General features: G+C 37.2%; 1 protein-coding gene across 3 annotated transcripts; it reads left to right on the top strand.

Moving 5' to 3' along the window:
* Positions 1-210: 210 nt before the first annotated feature.
* LOC113605498 (zinc finger protein 585A) lies at positions 211-16806 on the top strand. 3 transcript variants are annotated; one of them, XM_027078867.1, is made up of 4 exons: positions 211-730; positions 12552-12644; positions 14229-14374; positions 14545-16806. In XM_027078867.1, exons 1-4 carry the CDS (start codon positions 653-655, stop codon positions 16244-16246), a joined length of 2019 nt encoding a protein of 672 aa, XP_026934668.1. In that variant the 5' UTR covers positions 211-652; the 3' UTR covers positions 16247-16806. The 3 variants fall into 3 exon arrangements, with proteins under 3 accessions (XP_026934668.1, XP_026934667.1, XP_026934666.1); XM_027078866.1 differs by adding an exon at positions 8456-8582 and having other exon boundaries at positions 14229-16806; XM_027078865.1 differs by adding an exon at positions 8456-8582 and having other exon boundaries at positions 13914-16806.
* Positions 16807-17628: the final 822 nt, after the last annotated feature.

The raw sequence follows: 17628 nt of genomic DNA, 5'->3' as shown, positions 1-17628 counted from the left end.
AATTCATATGTTGAAATTCTAATACCCAAAAGTATGGTATTAGAAGATGGGGCCTTTGGGGGATGATTAGGTCATGAAAGTAGAACCCTGATGAATGGGATTAGTGCTCTTATAAAAGATACCCCACAAAGCTTCATAGCCCCTTCCACCATGTGAAGACACAGCTAGAAGGTGCTGGCTATGAACCAGGAAGAGAGCCTTCATCAAAACGTGATCATGGACTTGATCTTGGACTTCCTAGCTTCCAGAGCTGTGAGCAATAAATTTCTGTTGTTTATAAGCTACCCAGTCTGTGGTATTTTGTTAGAGCAACCCGAATAGTCTGAGACAGGCCCTACCCTAGACCTACTGAATCAGAAACGGTGGGAGTGTGGGGATTTTTAACTGTATTTTAACAAACCTTCCAGGTGATTCGAATGCACACTCAAGCTTGAGAACCACTGTCCTGTGGTGTCTAGCTCAGGAAACTACACCTTGGAGTTCACTGGAGATGTTTATGTGATGACTGACCATGTGGACATTATCTTTCCAGGGAGCCCCTGGATCAGATCTTCCTCCAGATTCCACCTCACCTCTTCTTAGCAGCTCTGCTTGAGTTTACAGATGTCCACCAAACTTTAGGCTCCTGAGAGAATAAAGGTTGAGACCCAGCATGACCATGTCAGCTAATTGGACCTCTCACCAGAAATCCCTGGGCCTGGCTCCAGAGGAATATGGCAGCTCATGTGAGGTGAGGAGGAGGAATTCCAGGGGGTGGAAATTCATTCTGGGAGTAGTTTGATTTTTACAACAAAGTTTTGTGTAAAGATATCTAAAATTATTCCCAACGTTGTTTTTGGTGTTTGTTTTATTTTGTTTACCATATTAACCTTGATGTCTAAACCCATCAATGACAGTAAAAGAACTGAAAATTATGAACATAGATTCAGAAATCAAATGTATTAACTACTCACAGCAAAATAATGTTCAAAAATAATCTAGAAAAATAACTTATCTCAATTTAAAATCTAGATGAAAGGGTGGATTTCTAGGAACATACTAAATTTCCCATCAAATCTTTAATTACCATTTACCATGTTTTCACTTGTAGTTGTTAAGATTTTTACTTAAAAAATTCTCCTTTTAATAAAATTAGGATTGTACCTTTGGAGAGATTTGTTTGCATTGATTTTATTCTGCTTTTGGAATGTTAACTTTGTGTATGTGTGCAAATTTTATGGTTAATATTTCTAAATGTTACAGAGTCACTTGAAAAGAATATTTCCAGATATGGACTTTGTTATCAATAAAATATGTAGTTAGGAGGTTTTTACAATGTGGCTTGTTTTTTCCTCTTTATTTCCTGGAGCTGAGAGATATTATTTAAAGTTTCCCACCATGAGTATATTTCTATCTGTATTGCCTGTAGTTTCTGTTTATAAATTTTGATGCTATGTAATTTGTTGCAGTGATAGTAATGACATCTCAAGTTCATTTTGGATTGTGTCCTTGTCCTGTTTAATATCTTTTCTTAGAATTCAACTCTGTCTGATATTAAGATGGAGGCTGTTATTTCCTTTATGTTGGCATATCCAAATATGCCTTTTGCTTATCCTTTTACTGTCAGCCTTTGGAGTCCTTGTGCAATTTCTCTGTACAGCAGTGGAAAGATGCTTTTTATGTTACACTTCTGATGTGGATGTTTCTTTTATGTATCTTTCACTGTATACTCTGTATTTTTTGCTTTTGTTTCTGTGTCATTCTGGTAATTAGGAGGGTTTAGATTCTTTTTTTTTTTGGTTAGTTCTCTTAGTGTCACCCTTATCGCATTAATTTTTTGAACTAAATCTTTTACTCTTTTAGACAATATCTATTAAATTTGTACGGTGAATAATGATAAGAGTTCTATACTGCTACTTCAAGGATTCTTTTGTTTGTTGGATATTTTTATTAAACTCTATTTTTGTTTTTTTTTCTATTTTACTTTAAAAGTCCTTATTTCCATTTCATGTTGCTTACTTGTCTTAATCTGCTCTTGCCACTTTTTGTGTTTTCATAGAATGTTTTTATTGCTTTCAGAGAGAACTTCATTTCTGTGCTACTTTTTCTTTCTTTTTTACTTCTTTACTGAGTTCTGCCTTTTTTTTTTTCAAAAATTTAAATAACCATTTTCTTAACCTGTTTTTTCATTATTTCTTCTTTGGACTCATATCCCTATTTATTTCATTAAGTAGTTGATTGTTTTAGTGAATTCCTTGAATTCATGGTGAATGTGTTTTATTGTGTGGCAATTTATTTCTAGCATGTTCCTTTTAATCTCTCTCTTTTTTTTTCGTTCTTTTTGCTTATAGTATCTTTGTATATTAAGAGATTTTTATTGTTATCTTTGAGTAAGGAGATTTTTCCTGGACAGATTGTTTATAAGAACCTCATTTGGTGTGGAGTCAAAGCTACGAATATGACATCTTCTTGATTCCCCATTTAATTCTTGATGACATAGGGTTTAGGGGCCAGGGTTTTGATGTGAGTAGGTTGTGAATATGCAAGTGTATGAAAGAGAAAAATTAGAGTATATGTATTCTTTTCAAGTATATAAGGAACATTTTCAAAGAAATGACAATGTTCTAAGCCCCATAAACAGAATCAACACATCACAAAGAAGCAAACTATAATCTCTGAACATAGTTAAATGAAGAAATAAAAAAGATAGCTTTTGGGCTTCCCTGGTGGTGCAGTGGTTGAGAGTCCACCTGCTGATGCAGGGGACACGGATTCGTGTCCCGGTCGGGGAAGATCCCACATGCTGCAGAGCGGCTGGGCCCGTGAGCCACGGCCGCTGAGCCTGCGCATCCGGAGCCTGTGCTCCGCAACAGGAGAGGCCACAACAGTGAGAGGCCCGCGTACCACAAAAAAAAAAAAAAAAAAAAGATAGCTTTCAAGCATCATAATTTTAGACATTAAAAACCACAAGTATCTTTAATACTTATCCTTAATACTTTCTCTGTCCTGTCCTTCCTGCATGCTCATTCCCTACTCTGAATTCAGTGACCTGCTCTGTATATTCAACTCCTGAATCATCATCTCCCTACTAGCTCTCTATCCACCTGCCTAGAGTCCATCCTTGTATATGTCTTATCACTTAAATCTTAGTATGTACAAAATATATTATCTTTTTCCCCCAGCCCCCTTCTCTAGTCCTTAAATTAATCTGTGACCTCAGAATCTACAGCAACACAAAACTGATGACTGAGAGTTATCTGAGTCCTTTTTTCTCACCTTCACACTCGGTATCACTTTTACCTCCTTAATAATTAGTATCAATCTCTTCTATAGCCTTACTACAGCCTTACTTTAGATAAGTAAGAAATTTGTATTCTCTCACCTGAATTGTGCAGTGGTTCTCGTGACTTATTTTCTGGTCTTGCCCATTTCAAAATGCTCTGTTATGAGAATAAATAAACATTCTTCAGTATATTTTTTCAACGTTTTATTTATTTTGAAATAATTATAGATTCAAAGGGCATGCAGAATATAGTACAGAGAATTCTCCCATAAATTCCAGTTTATTGTGATGCATGATTCTTTTTATTCATTGCTGGATCCAATTTGGCAGTATTTCATTTAGGATGTTTGCATCTAAGTTCTCAAGAGATATTGGTCTGTAGTTTTCTTTTTGGTACTGTCTTTGTAGTGCTTTGGTATCAGCGTAATAATACTGGACCCAAAAAATTAGTTGGGAAGTGTTTCCTCTTCTTTTAATTTCTGGATGGGATTGTGTAAAAATGAGACTAACTCTTCTTTAGAAGTTTAGTAGAATTCTCTAGTAAAACTATCTCGGGACTTCCCTGGTGATCCAGTGGTTAAGACTCTGCTTCCACTGCAAGGGGCACGGGTTCGACCCCTAGTTGGGGAGCTAAGATCCTGCATGCTACACGGCGCAGCAAAAAAAAAACAAACCAAACTATCTGGGCCTGGAGACTTTTTTTCCCAGGAGCTTTTAAATTATTATTTTAATTTAATTTAATGGTTTATGGGATTATCAATATGTATTTCATAATGTTGAGTTTTGGTAGTTGTGGTTTTTGAGGAATCGGTACATTTCTTCTAAGTTGCTGACTCTATTATCATAGAATTTTTGTATTCCCTTATTTTTCTTTTAATGGCTGCCATATCTGTAACGATATTCATTCCTAACATTGGTAATTTGTATCTTTTTATCTTTGTCAGTCTGGTTGACTACTAGGTCAGTCAGCAAGATTTATCAATTTTATTGATTTTTTTCAAAATAACTACATTGTGTTTTATTGATTTTTCTCTAGTTTTTTTTTATTTTGTTTTCAATTTCCTTGATACCTGTTTTCTATTATTTTCTTCTTTCTGCTTGCTTTGGGTTTATTTTGCTTTTCTTTTTCTAGTTTCTTGAGGTAGGAATTTAGATTATTGACTTGAGACCTTTCACTTTTCCTTTTTTAAAAAATTGATGTGTACTTGACGTATAACATATTATTTTCAGGTATACAACATTATTCAATATTTGTATATATTGTGAAATTATCACCATGATAAATTTAGTTCTCATTCATCACTACACATAGTTACAAATATTTTCTCTTGTGTTGAGAACCTTCAAGATCTCTTTTAGCAACTTTCAAATATACTATCCAGTATTAACTATAGTTATAGTTACCATGCTGTGCATTACGTCCCCGTGACTTATTTTATACCTGGAAGTTTATACTTTTGACCACCTTCACTCATTTTACCCATCACCCGCCCCCTGCTTCTGGCAACCACCAGTCTATTCTCTGTATCTATGACTTCAGTTGCTGGTTTTTTTACATTCCACATAAAGTGAGATCATGAGGTATTTGTCCTTCTTTGTCTGACTTATTTCACTTAGCATAATGCCCTCGAGGTCCATCCATGCTGTTGAGAATGGCAAGATTTCCTTCTTTTTTATGGCTGAATAATGTTCCAATGCATATATAAATACCACATTTTCTTTATCCATTCACCCATCATTGGACACTTAGGTCGCTTTCATGTCTTGGCCATTGTGGATAATGCTGCAGTGAACGTGGGGGTGTGTATATTTATTCAAGTTAACATTTTCATTTCTTTTGGATAAATACTTAGATATAGAATTGCTGGATCATATGACAGTTCTATTTTTAATTTTTTGAAGAGCTTCCATAGTATTTTCCATAGTGGTTGCACCAATTGACATTCTTCCAGTAGTGCACAAGGATTCCCTTTTCTCCACATCTTTTCCAGCACTTACTATTTCTTGGGTTTGTGGGGTTTTTTTGTTGTTACATTCTGACAGGTGTAAGGTGATATCTCATTGTGAATTTGACTTGTATTACCCTGATCATTAGTGACGTTGAGCACGTTTTCATTATCTGTTGGCAATCTGTATATTTTCTTTGGAAAAATGTCTTATTCAGATTCTCTGCCCATTTTTTACTTGGATCATTTGTTTCCCCTGTTCTATAAATTTCCCTTTCAGCATCCCACAGATTTTGATGCATTGTATTTTCACTTTTTTACAGTTCTGTGTATTTTCTAGATTTCTTTTGAGGATTCCTCTTTGACTTGTAGGTTATTTAGAAGTGTGTTGATTAATTTCCAGATATTTCCAGACTTTCCAGATAGCTTTTGTTACTGTTTTCTAATATAATTCCTTTGGAGATTTTTCTGTTGTCTTTCTGTTATTGAGTTTTAGTTTGATTCCATTATTTTCAGAGAATATACTTCATATTATTTCATTTCTTTCCAGTTGAGATTTATTTCACAGCCTAGGATATGGTCTGTCTTGGTCATTGTTCTATGGATGCCTGAAAAGAATGTGTATTCTGCTGTTGTTGGTTGGAGTATTCTATAAATATTCATTAGATCCTGTTGTTTGTTTTTCTATATCATTGATAATACCCTGTCTATTATTTCTATAATTTACTGAGTGTGGGCTGTTCAGGTCCCTATAGATCCCTTTTTTTTTTTTTTTTTTTTGCGGTATGTGGGCCTTTCAGTGTTGTGGCCTCTCCCGTTGCAGAGCACAGGCTCCGGACGCGCAGGCTCAGCGGCCATGGCTCACGGGCCCAGCCACTCTGCGGCATGTGGGATCTTCCCGGACCGGGGCACGAACCCGTGTCCCCTGCCTCGGCAGGCGGACTCCCAACCACTGCGCCACCAGGGAAGCCCCTAGATCCCTTTTTTAAGTGTTTGACTTCAGGTGGAAATAGCCATTCCTTCAATTATGCATTTCCAGATTAGATTTTTTTAATATGGAAGGTCATGTTTTTTAAAAAACATTTTGCTATGAAAAAAATGTAAATGTATTCAAGAGTAAAGAGAATAGTATAAGGAGCCCATGTATCTATTGTACCTATCACTCAGCTTTATTAGTGATCAACATTCTGTCATTCTTATATTGTCTAAAACTACCCTCCTTCCCAGCTGCTAGATTATTTTAAAGTAAATCCCCCAAACCATTTTATCTGTGACTACTTTGATATATATCTCTAAGAGATGAGAATTCTTTTTTTTCTTCCTTTTTGTTTGACATAACCATTAAGCCATTATCACACCTAAAACATAATATCAATAATTCCTAGGTATCATCTGATACCCAGTTATTATTTGAATTTGAAACATGCCATAAATATCTTTTTAATGTTGGTTTGCTTTAATTAAGAGCCAGACACGGTCCACAAGTTGCATTTGGTTAGTATGACTCTGAAGTCTCTTTTAATAAAGATTCTCCTCCATATTTTTTCTGTTGTAATTTATTTTTTGAAGAAACAGGTCATTTTCTGCCTTCTGGATTTAGTTCATGTTTTGGTCTTGATATTGTTCAACATATTCCTCTATACTTCATATTACCTATGAATGATTTGTTGGATCTGGAGGCTTAATGAGATTCAGGTTGTATTTTTCTTTATATTTTGTAAAAGTACTTAATGGGTGGTATGAAATTAATTACTATATCATGTCAGGAGGCACATAATACATGGTTATCTCTCTTTTTGTGATGTTAAAATTGATGAGTGGATGCCATTGTTAATAGCTGACTCATCCATTTTAAACTTCTCTTCAGCCCTTCACCTGAAACAGTTGAGCAACCCTTAATGATTATTGTCTAAACTCATTATTTCATTAGGAGTTATGAGATGATAGTATCCTAATTCTATCCTAACTTCTTCATTTATTAGCCAGAAATCATTTTGTAAGGAACTGTTCATCATTTATTTGGTTATTCTGCAATACAGATCTTATACAAAAAAATGTTTAATATAAATCTGACTACCTTAATTACCTTTACTTAAAATGGAAAATTCATACTTGTTCTATGAGCAAACTGTTTTTCCCATAACCACCTTCCTGGCTTGTCATGCAGACTTCTCTTCATTTACATAGAGCTATTTGCTATTTTCCAAACTCATCATGTATTTTCCTATAGCCACACCTTTGCTTGTCTTTTCTGGGAAATGACCTTCCTCACCTCCCCATTCTGTGTTATACTTCTCATCTTCCAACTTAAATTCCTCAACTAATAATAAACTTATACCCCCATGTGGAATGTATTTTTCCTTTTTGGGGACCTCAGTGTGTTCCACATAGAGATTTACTTTTTGACACTTTAGTGAACTTGTGTTTTCTTTTACTTTTCTTTTAAAACATAGGTCTTGTTTATTTTCCAAGTCTTTTAAGTTGCTAGAAGATTAGAAACATAAATAATTCATATTTGTGTTCCCAGGGCTAGCATAATGGCTGGTCCTAAATTGCTCAGAAATTGTATCACAGGTCATTCATCCAGTTGCTAGAAAACTACAAGAGAGCCTATTTCAATCTTCAGTTTTGAAAAACGAGTAATTGACTGACCATAGTATAGAACACTAGCAGAAATTCTTTACTGGCTTTCTTTCTTCCATAAAGTATTATGTAAAACTAGATATTTAATATACACCCTATATGCAATACCATTTTTTAAAAAGTTCCTGGATTACACAGGTGTATACACTTGTCAAAACTTCAAATGGTACTCTGAGGACTTGTGCATTTCATTGTATGTAAAGCTTACCTAAAAAAGGTAAAAAAAATGCTATACTCAATGATTTGCATTCTGAAGTATTTAGGAGGAAGTGTACTGGCATCTATAGTTTACTTTGAAATGCACAAAAAAGTAATATGGATTGATGGATGGGTAAAAGGATGGGTAAATGTGTGGTAAAACAAGTAGAGTAAATTGTTAGGGATAGATTCTAAGTGGTGGTTATATAGGTTTTCACTACACAATTATTTTAAATTTTCTGTATGTTTGTAAAATTTCATAATAAAATGTTAGGGAAATGGGGGTGAGTTTTTAAACAGAGGAGGTAAATTAATAACAACAAAACCTAAGTTCCATATTCCTAAATATAGTCTCTCCATCCCCCAAAACTAACTATTCATGCTGAACAGGAATGTGCCCTTACAGGGATCAGTGTCCTTCAGGGATGTGGCTGTAGATTTCAGCAGAGAGGAGTGGCAGCAGCTAGACCTTGATCAGAAAAACCTGTACCGGGATGTGATGCTGGAGACCTATAGCCACCTGCTCTCAGTAGGTAAGCACAGTTACCTGAGTGTCTGAAAGAAGCGCCCCACTAAGAGTGTTTTTATTCTCAGTTGCTGAATGCTGTGAGACACCTGACTTATATGATGGTTTTGTCCTTGATTTGTCCAGGATTCTTTATCCCTTTTGGGCACTCTGAATTTTACAGTTGACCCTTGAACAACACAAGGGTTAGTGGTGCAGATCTGGCACAGTTGAAAATTCACATACAACTTTTTTTTTTTTTGCGGTATGCGGGCCTCTCACTGTTGTGGCCTCTCCCGTTGCAGAGCACAGGCTCCAGACGCACAGGCTCAGTGGTCATGGCTCACGGGCCCAGCTGCTCCGCGGCATGTGGGATCTTCCTGGACCGGGGCATGAACCCGTGTCCCCTGCATCGGCAGGCGGGCTCGCAACCACTGCGCCACCAGGGAAGCCCCACATACAACTTTTGACTTGCCAGCACTTAACTCCTAATAGTCTACTGTTGACTGAAAGGCTTACCAATAACATAAATAGTCAATTAACGTATATTTTGTGTGTTATACATATTATATACTGTATTCTTACAATAAAGCAAGCTAGAGAAAAGGTTATTAAGAAGATCATAAGGAAGAGAAAATACATTTACTGTACTGTATTTATCAATACCGTAAGTTTATGTCATCTATTTATAAGGTGAATCGTCTGTCAATGCCTACATCAATATTGTCTTAAATGATACAAAGCACTATAGATGTTGTATATATTACAACACTAGACATCAAAAATGAAAAGGTAATGTGAAAAAGAAATTCATATTTATTTATAGGTGTAATGAATGATTCATGTATTGATAATGAACAAGTAGCAATATGATTGCTTTATGGTAGCCTAGTGTAATTGATATGATGGTTTCATGGTAGCCTAGCCTATACAGTAATGAATAAAGTGTTATAAAATTTTTATGGCATACAGTATTATAGTCATATTCATAATGCAGTATTGCAAACATTGTTACATTAAGAAAAAACCACTTACCTGTGATGATAGGCTGATACCCAGTTTCTCCAATTACAAGAGAGGCATACTGTACAATAATGCACTTCTTGGAAAGCAGAGTTATAAAACAGTAAGAAAACTAACACATTATTAATTTTATATTAAATGGCACTCACCTTATGCCTATGTAAGGATAGGCTGTCCACCTCAATACAAATCTTGTACATGGTGTTCTATGTGATGAATACTTAGTCAATGATGATGACAATGACACACAAACTCCTCATACAGTCCTTGCCGTACAGTTATTAGATTTTTACAGGAAGACACATGTATACACAACAGATAAGTTTATTAACTGTACAGCATGATGATTCTTTACTCCTTTTTAAGTGAAAGTGGATCATCATAAAGGTCTTCATCCTCGTTGTCTTCACATTGAATGGGCTGAGGAGGAGAAGGAAGAGGAGGAGTTGGTTTTGCTCTCTCGGGGATGGCAGAGGTGGAAGAAGTGGGGGAGGTGGAAGAGGGGAGGCAGGAGATACAGGCACAGTCGATGTAACATTATGGAAATACATCATAATTTCTAACTTTTTTTGCTTTTTCATTTCTCTAAAAATATTTCTATACCATACCAACTCTTCTTCCACCATTTGCTTTAGTTTCAGTGCCCATATCATAGAAAGGTCCATGTGGTAAAAGAAGTCAAAAGCAGTCTTAAGTAAATCTGAACCCTTCTGCCAGACTGTCTAATGTCAACTTGTTTTCTGGCACTGCTTCTTCATGTTTTCTTTCTAATCATCTGGCATTGGTTCGAAAGCCCTCAGATTCATCAAACCTCTGCTGTGATGTCTATTAGCTCTTAAATTTCTCCAAGATAATCCTCCACACCCTCACCCCCACCTTTTTTGCCTTATTCACAATGTCTTTCTTGATTTCCCTTATTTGCTCTGTTGTAAATCCTATGCAGTCATACACAACATCTGGACACAGTTTTTCTGGCAGGAATTTATTGTTTCAGGCTTGATGGCTTTCATGGCTTTTTCTATAACAACGATGGCATCATCAGTGGTGTAATCCTTCCAGCCTTTTATGATGTTCTCTCTATCAAGTTTCTCTTCCACAGTGTTGACAATCCTTTCCATAGACTACCATGTGTAATATGCCTTAATGGTCCTTGTGACCCCCTGATCTAGGGGCTGAATTAGAGATGTTGTGTTTGGGGGCAGGTAGACCATTTCAGTGCCTTTGGTGTTGAACTCATGGGGTTCTGGGTGACCAGAGACATTGTCCAATATCAAAAGGCAGTCCCTTACCGGCTGGGTACTTACTGACTCCAGGGACAAAGCATCAATGGAACCAATTCAGAAAGAAAGTTCTTGTTGTTCAGGCCTTCTTGTTTTACAACCAAAAGACTGGCAGCTGGTGTTTATCTTTTCCTTTCAAGGCTTAGGGGTGAGCAGCTTTATAGATAAGGGTTGTCCTAATCATAAACTTGACTGCACTTGCATGAAACAGGGGAGTTAGTTAGGATTTAGGTTCCTGTCCTGGTGCTCACTTCTCTTCCTTAGTCCTTTGTGGCATTTTTTCCAGAATATGGCACTTTCATCTGCATTAAAAACAAGTTCAGGCAGATATCTTTTTTCTCCTGAATGATTTTCTTTATGGCATCTAGGAACTTACCTGCTGCCTTTTGGTCATCAGAAGCTGCTTCTCTTATCTCTTTTTAAAGTCAAACCTCTTTCTAAAATTATCAAACCATCCTTTACTGGCATTAGATTCTCTAGCTTTAAGCCCTTCACCTTCCTTTTGCTTTAAGTTACCATATAATGACTTTACTTTTTCTCAAATCATATTAGAATCTATAGATATGCTTTTTAAAAAAATATTTATTTATTTGGCTGTGCCAGGTCTTAGTTGCAGCATGCAGGATCTTCGTTGTGGCATGCGGGGTCTTTAGTTGCACATGTGAACTCTTAGTTGTGGCATGTGGGATCTAGTTCCCTGCCCAGGGATCGAACCCAGGCCCCCTGCATTGGGAGCGTGGAGTCTTAGCCACTGGATCACCAGCAAAGTCCTGGAATGCTTTTCTTATAACAATCCTGTACCCACATAAAAACTACATTTTTAATACAAGATAAAAAAAAGTGTTTCTCAAAAAGTGCATGGTGGGAATTCCCTGGCAGTCCAATGGTTAGGACTCTACTCTCACAGCCTGGATTCAGTGCTTCCTAGTTGGGGAACTAGGATCCCACAAGACATGTGGTGCAGCCAAAAAAAAAAAAAAAAAAAGATGCAGGGTTTTTGTGTCTGCTGGTATATGCTTCATGTATTTCTTTTTTTTTTTTTTTACAATGGTTTTTACACTTAATTCATTTATCTTGAAATGGCTGGCAACAACAGCTGCAGACCTCAATCAAGCAATTCAGCTTTTTCTTGTAACATCATGAATTTTCTCTGTTCTTGGGAGCATTTCCAGCATCGCTAGTGGCACTTAGTATGTTAGTATGGGTCCCGTGATATTATTCAAGGTTTATGGTATTGCAATAAACATGAAACATATGTGAGAACCCAGAGAGATTACTTTTTACTGCTATACACAATTTACTGGAGAGAGGGACTGCTCATGAGGCAATGATTAGGGCATTTTAAGTGGATATTTACAGCACTGGGCTCACTGCAATAGCAATAGGAGGTGGCTACAAAATTCATGACATACCTAACTTTTTAAAAACATTTTTTGATATTTCTAGGCTATGAAGTTTGAGTTTTTTCAAATTGTCACGAATCTCCAAAAGATTTTCCAATATTTTTGGTAAAATCCATTTATAAGTTGGACCCATGTGGTTCAAAGCCCTGTTGTTCAAGGGTTAACTGTACACTGTTCTCAGAGATACACTGTTACTTTCCTGTAGAACAAAGCCTCATTGAACAAGGCTATTGGTTGGGCTCTGTAACACAATTAGCTGGACCCAGACCTTTTATCATTTCTCATGAACAGGGTATCAAGTTCCTGAAACAGAGGTTTTCATGTTGGAGGAAGGAAAGGAGCCATGGGCACTGCAGGGTGAGAGCCCACATCAGAGCTGTCCAGGTGAGTGAGTGTGACCCAGACTGATGGGAGACAGGGAAGTAAATCTCAGCCATCTTGAGAAAGACTGGCATCTTTGAAATGCTATTAAGCTGACTCTTCTGGAAGGTTCTGATTTTTTTGTATTATTTGAGGACCCTTGATATCGGCCTCTCAAATAACTAAATGCCTTCTATAAAAATGCCTTTGTCGTTTCTAACTGTCTTCTTCCTTGGCTTTTTGGTGTCTGGATTACATGCCAATCTGCCTCAATAAATATTTTCTTTTTTTCTTGGTTATGCTCCTTTTCTCTAATATTCTTTTTTTCTTTCTGCCTTCCGCATTGTCCAAGATTCATTCTTTATGTATTCAGCTATTCATGGATTTGCTTTCTTTAAAAGTTACTATATGTCACACACTCCCACTCCTGCTAGTCCTCTTTCATTTCTTTCTTTCTCATTGTGAGATGCTTTGGAACTTTATCTCCAATCATGCTCTCTTCCTTTTTTCTCCATAGTCACTGACTTAAGATTTCTCACTTTCCCATTCCCCATGTCTTTCATCCAACTGATGACTTAGAGGTCACTGTTGCTTAACCTTTAGGAGTACCTTTCTGACTTCCTTCCAAGGTTGCTTGAGACTTCACACTGACTGGGGGCTGTCTACCTGGTTGGCTGATTTTTGAAATTGCTTTATTTCTGTACTTCACATGATGAGGTTTGAGTTTAATCATGTCTTCATTCAGGACACACTATCATCATCAGTATGGGTAAGGATTCTCTACTATTTTATTTTTTCAATTTATTCATTATTCCTTCTTTTCCCCATACTCATCTCACTTCCCATCATAGGCAATTGTTTTATATGATAGAAACATATTTTTAAGTTCATATTTAAAGTGACTTGGGGTATGTGTTATTAGCTTGTATAAATATTATTGTGCTATATATCTTGTTCTTTGCTTTTTTCACTTCCTGGCACAGTGCATTGAGTTCATAAAGTTTATTTTCTAAATAAACTGAATTGTATCCCAGAATGTTTCCTGTCACCACTATTACCAAGTCTTCTCAGCCAATGATTCACCCTCACCCTTTTCACTGTGTTCAACCTGGATGAACCATATGACCCTCTTCTCTTGCCTCTGCTAGCTGCTCTTTGAGCTAAAATCATCTCATTCTCCTTTGAGAAGGAGAGTTTCGGTTTCAAACCTCACAGAGAATTTCTGAAAAACTTCTTTCTACATTGAGAGGAAAGGTGATGCTACAAGTGACGTTTTATTGTATTTTATTCTAGAAGAATTGTGGCAGATTGATGACCAGATAGAGAGCTATCAACAAAGAGAAAACAAATCTTTAAGAGATGTTGCTTTCATCAAGAAAATATTGACTATAAAGAGGGATTATGAATATAAAGACAGAAAAATAATTCATGTGAGCCAAAACATTCCTTCCCCAAAGAGACCTCATCAGTGTGACTTATATGGAAGTGCTTTAAGCCATAATTTAGATTTACATGGTCATAATAGAAACAGTGGATCAAAGAACATTAATAAGATTACTGAATATGGTAAAATTTCTTCCTGTACTAAACATGAGTGTACTCCAACAGGAGAGAAATTATGGGGCCATAATCAATGTGGAAAAATCCTCAGCTATAAACAAGTACCCTGTCAACATCAGAAAAGTCATACTGGGGCAAAATCTTATGAATGTGCTGAATTTGGAAATATCTTCACCCAGAAGTCACAACTCAAGGTACATCTGAAAGTGCATACAGGAGAAAAACTGTATGTATGTATTGACTGTGGGAAGGCTTTTGTACAGAAGCCAGAATTCATTACACATCAGAGAACTCATACTAGAGAGAAGCCCTATAAGTGCAGTGAATGTGGGAAAGCCTTTTTCCAAGTATCTTCTCTTTTCAGGCATCAGAGAATTCATACTGGAGAAAAACTCTATGAATGCAGTGAATGTGGGAAAGGCTTCTCTTATAACTCAGATCTTAGTATACATCAGAAAATTCATACTGGAGAGAGACACCATGAGTGCAGTGATTGTGGCAAAGCATTCACGCAGAAGTCCACACTCAAGATGCATCAGAAAATTCATACAGGCGAGAGATCCTATATATGTATTGAATGTGGACAGGCCTTCATCCAGAAGACACACTTGATTGCGCACCGAAGAATTCACACTGGAGAAAAACCATATGAATGCAGTAACTGTGGGAAGTCCTTCATTTCCAAGTCACAACTGCAGGTACATCAACGAACTCACACAAGAATGAAACCGTCTATATGCAACGAATATGGGAAGGTTTTCAACAATAGTTCCAATCTCAATACACATAAGAAAGTACAAATGAGAGAGAAATCTTCCATATGTACTGAATGTGGTAAGGCCTTTACGTACAGGTCAGAGTTGATTATACATCAGAGAATTCACACCGGAGAGAAACCTTATGAATGCAGTGATTGTGGAAAAGCCTTCACTCAGAAGTCAGCACTCACAGTGCATCAGAGAATTCATACAGGAGAAAAATCATATATATGCATGAAATGTGGGCTAGCCTTCATCCAGAAGGCACACTTGATTGCCCATCAAATAATTCATACAGGAGAGAAACCTTATAAATGTGGTAATTGTGGGAAATCCTTTACTTCCAAGTCACAACTTCATGTGCATAAACGAATTCACACAGGAGAGAAACCTTATATGTGCACTAAATGTGGGAAGGCATTTACCAACAGGTCAAATCTCATTACACATCAGAAAACTCATACAGGAGAGAAATCCTATATATGTCCTAAATGTGGCAAGGCCTTCACACAAAGGTCAGACTTGATTACACATCAGAGAATTCATACTGGGGAGAAACCTTATGAATGCAATACCTGTGGAAAAGCCTTCACCCAGAAGTCACACCTCAATATACACCAGAAAATTCACACTGGAGAGAGACAATATGAATGCCATGAATGTGGGAAAGCCTTCAACCAGAAATCAATACTCATTGTGCATCAGAAAATTCATACAGGAGAGAAACCCTATGTGTGCACTGAGTGTGGAAGAGCCTTCATCCGGAAGTCAAACTTTATTACTCATCAGAGAATTCATACTGGGGAGAAACCTTATGAATGCAATGATTGTGGAAAATCCTTCACCTCCAAGTCTCAGCTCCTGGTGCATCGACCAATTCACACAGGAGAAAAACCATATGTGTGTGCTATATGTGGGAAAGCCTTTAGTGGCAGGTCAAATCTCAGTAAACATCAGAAAACTCATACCGGAGAAAAGCCCTACATTTGTTCTGAATGTGGGAAGACCTTCAGACAAAAGTCAGAACTGATTATACATCATAGGATTCATACTGGAGAGAAACCTTATGAATGCAGTGACTGTGGTAAATCGTTCACTAAGAAATCACAGCTCCAAGTGCATCAACGAATTCACACAGGAGAGAAGCCTTATGTGTGTGCTGAGTGTGGGAAGGCCTTCACTGACAGATCAAATTTGAACAAACACCAGACAACGCACACTGGAGACAAACCCTATAAGTGTGTAGTCTGTGGGAAAGGCTTTGTTCAGAAATCAGTTCTCAGCGTGCATCAGAGTATTCACACCTGAGAGAAACATTCTGAGAAAACCTCAGTGAGATCAGATTTTATTTTACATTATGGAATTCGTGCAACAGAAAACTATGCATATTATCGTAACTAGAAATGCTCCATAGAATGTCGTACATTACTATACAGAAGAGGACCTCTGAAAGGACCCTGAATGGGAGGACCCCTTCCCATATTGTCACCAGCCTCAGTAAACCTTGGGGCATTCATACTGAGAAGGAACTTTTTCAGTTTGGTACATTAGAAGAAGCCTTCTCATGAAAAGTGTAATGGAACACTGTTAGCAAATTCTGCACTGGAAACATTATGTGAAGTCATGCTAATGATAATCCTGTTTACTGTGGAATAGGTAATATGCCAACAAGTTGAATGGTAGAACAGCATAATATATACGATAACGATAAACTCTTAAGTTCTGTGAGATGTTTGTTGCAGAACACATTGCCTAACAGAATTTTGTGTGTCATTCTTCTGTTGAATCAAACATCGTCTGCGTATCTAATCCCCCATTGCATATTTTTATCAAGAAAGGGATGCCACAATAAAAAAATTATTTATGTATACAGATATAAACCTCAGAGTGTATGTTGACTCCCCCATTATCCTCTAGCACCATGAATGGTACCCCCCCACTTATTAGCCACCAGTAGAGTGTTTTCAACTTTCATACAGCACATTGTCTTCTGACCCCTATAATTGCATTATGACTGCCTATTCGTGTTGACTACCATTATCTCCCAGACTTACTGACCCTTAATTAGCCCCCATTATAGTGTCCTGTGAGCTCCCATTACCTTCAGGAAAGCTTCTGAAGTAAGAATGTTCAGGTCACCTCAGTCAACTCTTCACCTCAGTCTCCCTTTTGCTGTTACAGTTTTATAGTGCTTCCAGCTCATTTGACTTCCTTAATGACTTGACCTTTATAATGACAATAATGAATCAATAACTCATTAAAACAAACCCCAACATACCTTCACTGTCTTCTCTCTACCCATCTTCATTCCATGCACTCTTCAAGGACCTTCTCCCCCATGTGCCTCAAACGCATCAGGTTAGGTCCTGCCTCAGGACCTTTGCATTTGCAGTACCCTCTTCAAAGAGCACAGTTCCTCATTATATCTCTGTGGTTTACTCTGTTGTGTCTTTCTTCCAATGGCATATCTTCACAGAGGCCTACCCTGCCCTCCCCTGCCTGCCTGGCTTAAAATTCCATCAACCTCCCCTTCCTCCTTTATCCTCTCCATAGCACTTATTACCATGATGCCCTGTATATTTCACTTATTTGTCTATGGTTCCCACTCTAGAATGTTTTTCCCCATTTTGTTCACCGTTGTGAGCCTAGACCCATGCCTGACATACAACAGTCCTTCTATGAGTGCACGT

This window comes from Aethalodelphis obliquidens, unplaced genomic scaffold (genome assembly GCF_003676395.1).
Source record: "Aethalodelphis obliquidens isolate GAN/ISIS:26980383/991018 unplaced genomic scaffold, ASM367639v1 scaffold43, whole genome shotgun sequence".
NCBI classification, from domain to species: Eukaryota; Metazoa; Chordata; class Mammalia; order Artiodactyla; family Delphinidae; genus Aethalodelphis; species Aethalodelphis obliquidens.
The sequence above is the reverse complement of the archived record's forward strand: the minus strand, read 5'-3'. Positions and strand labels throughout refer to the sequence as shown.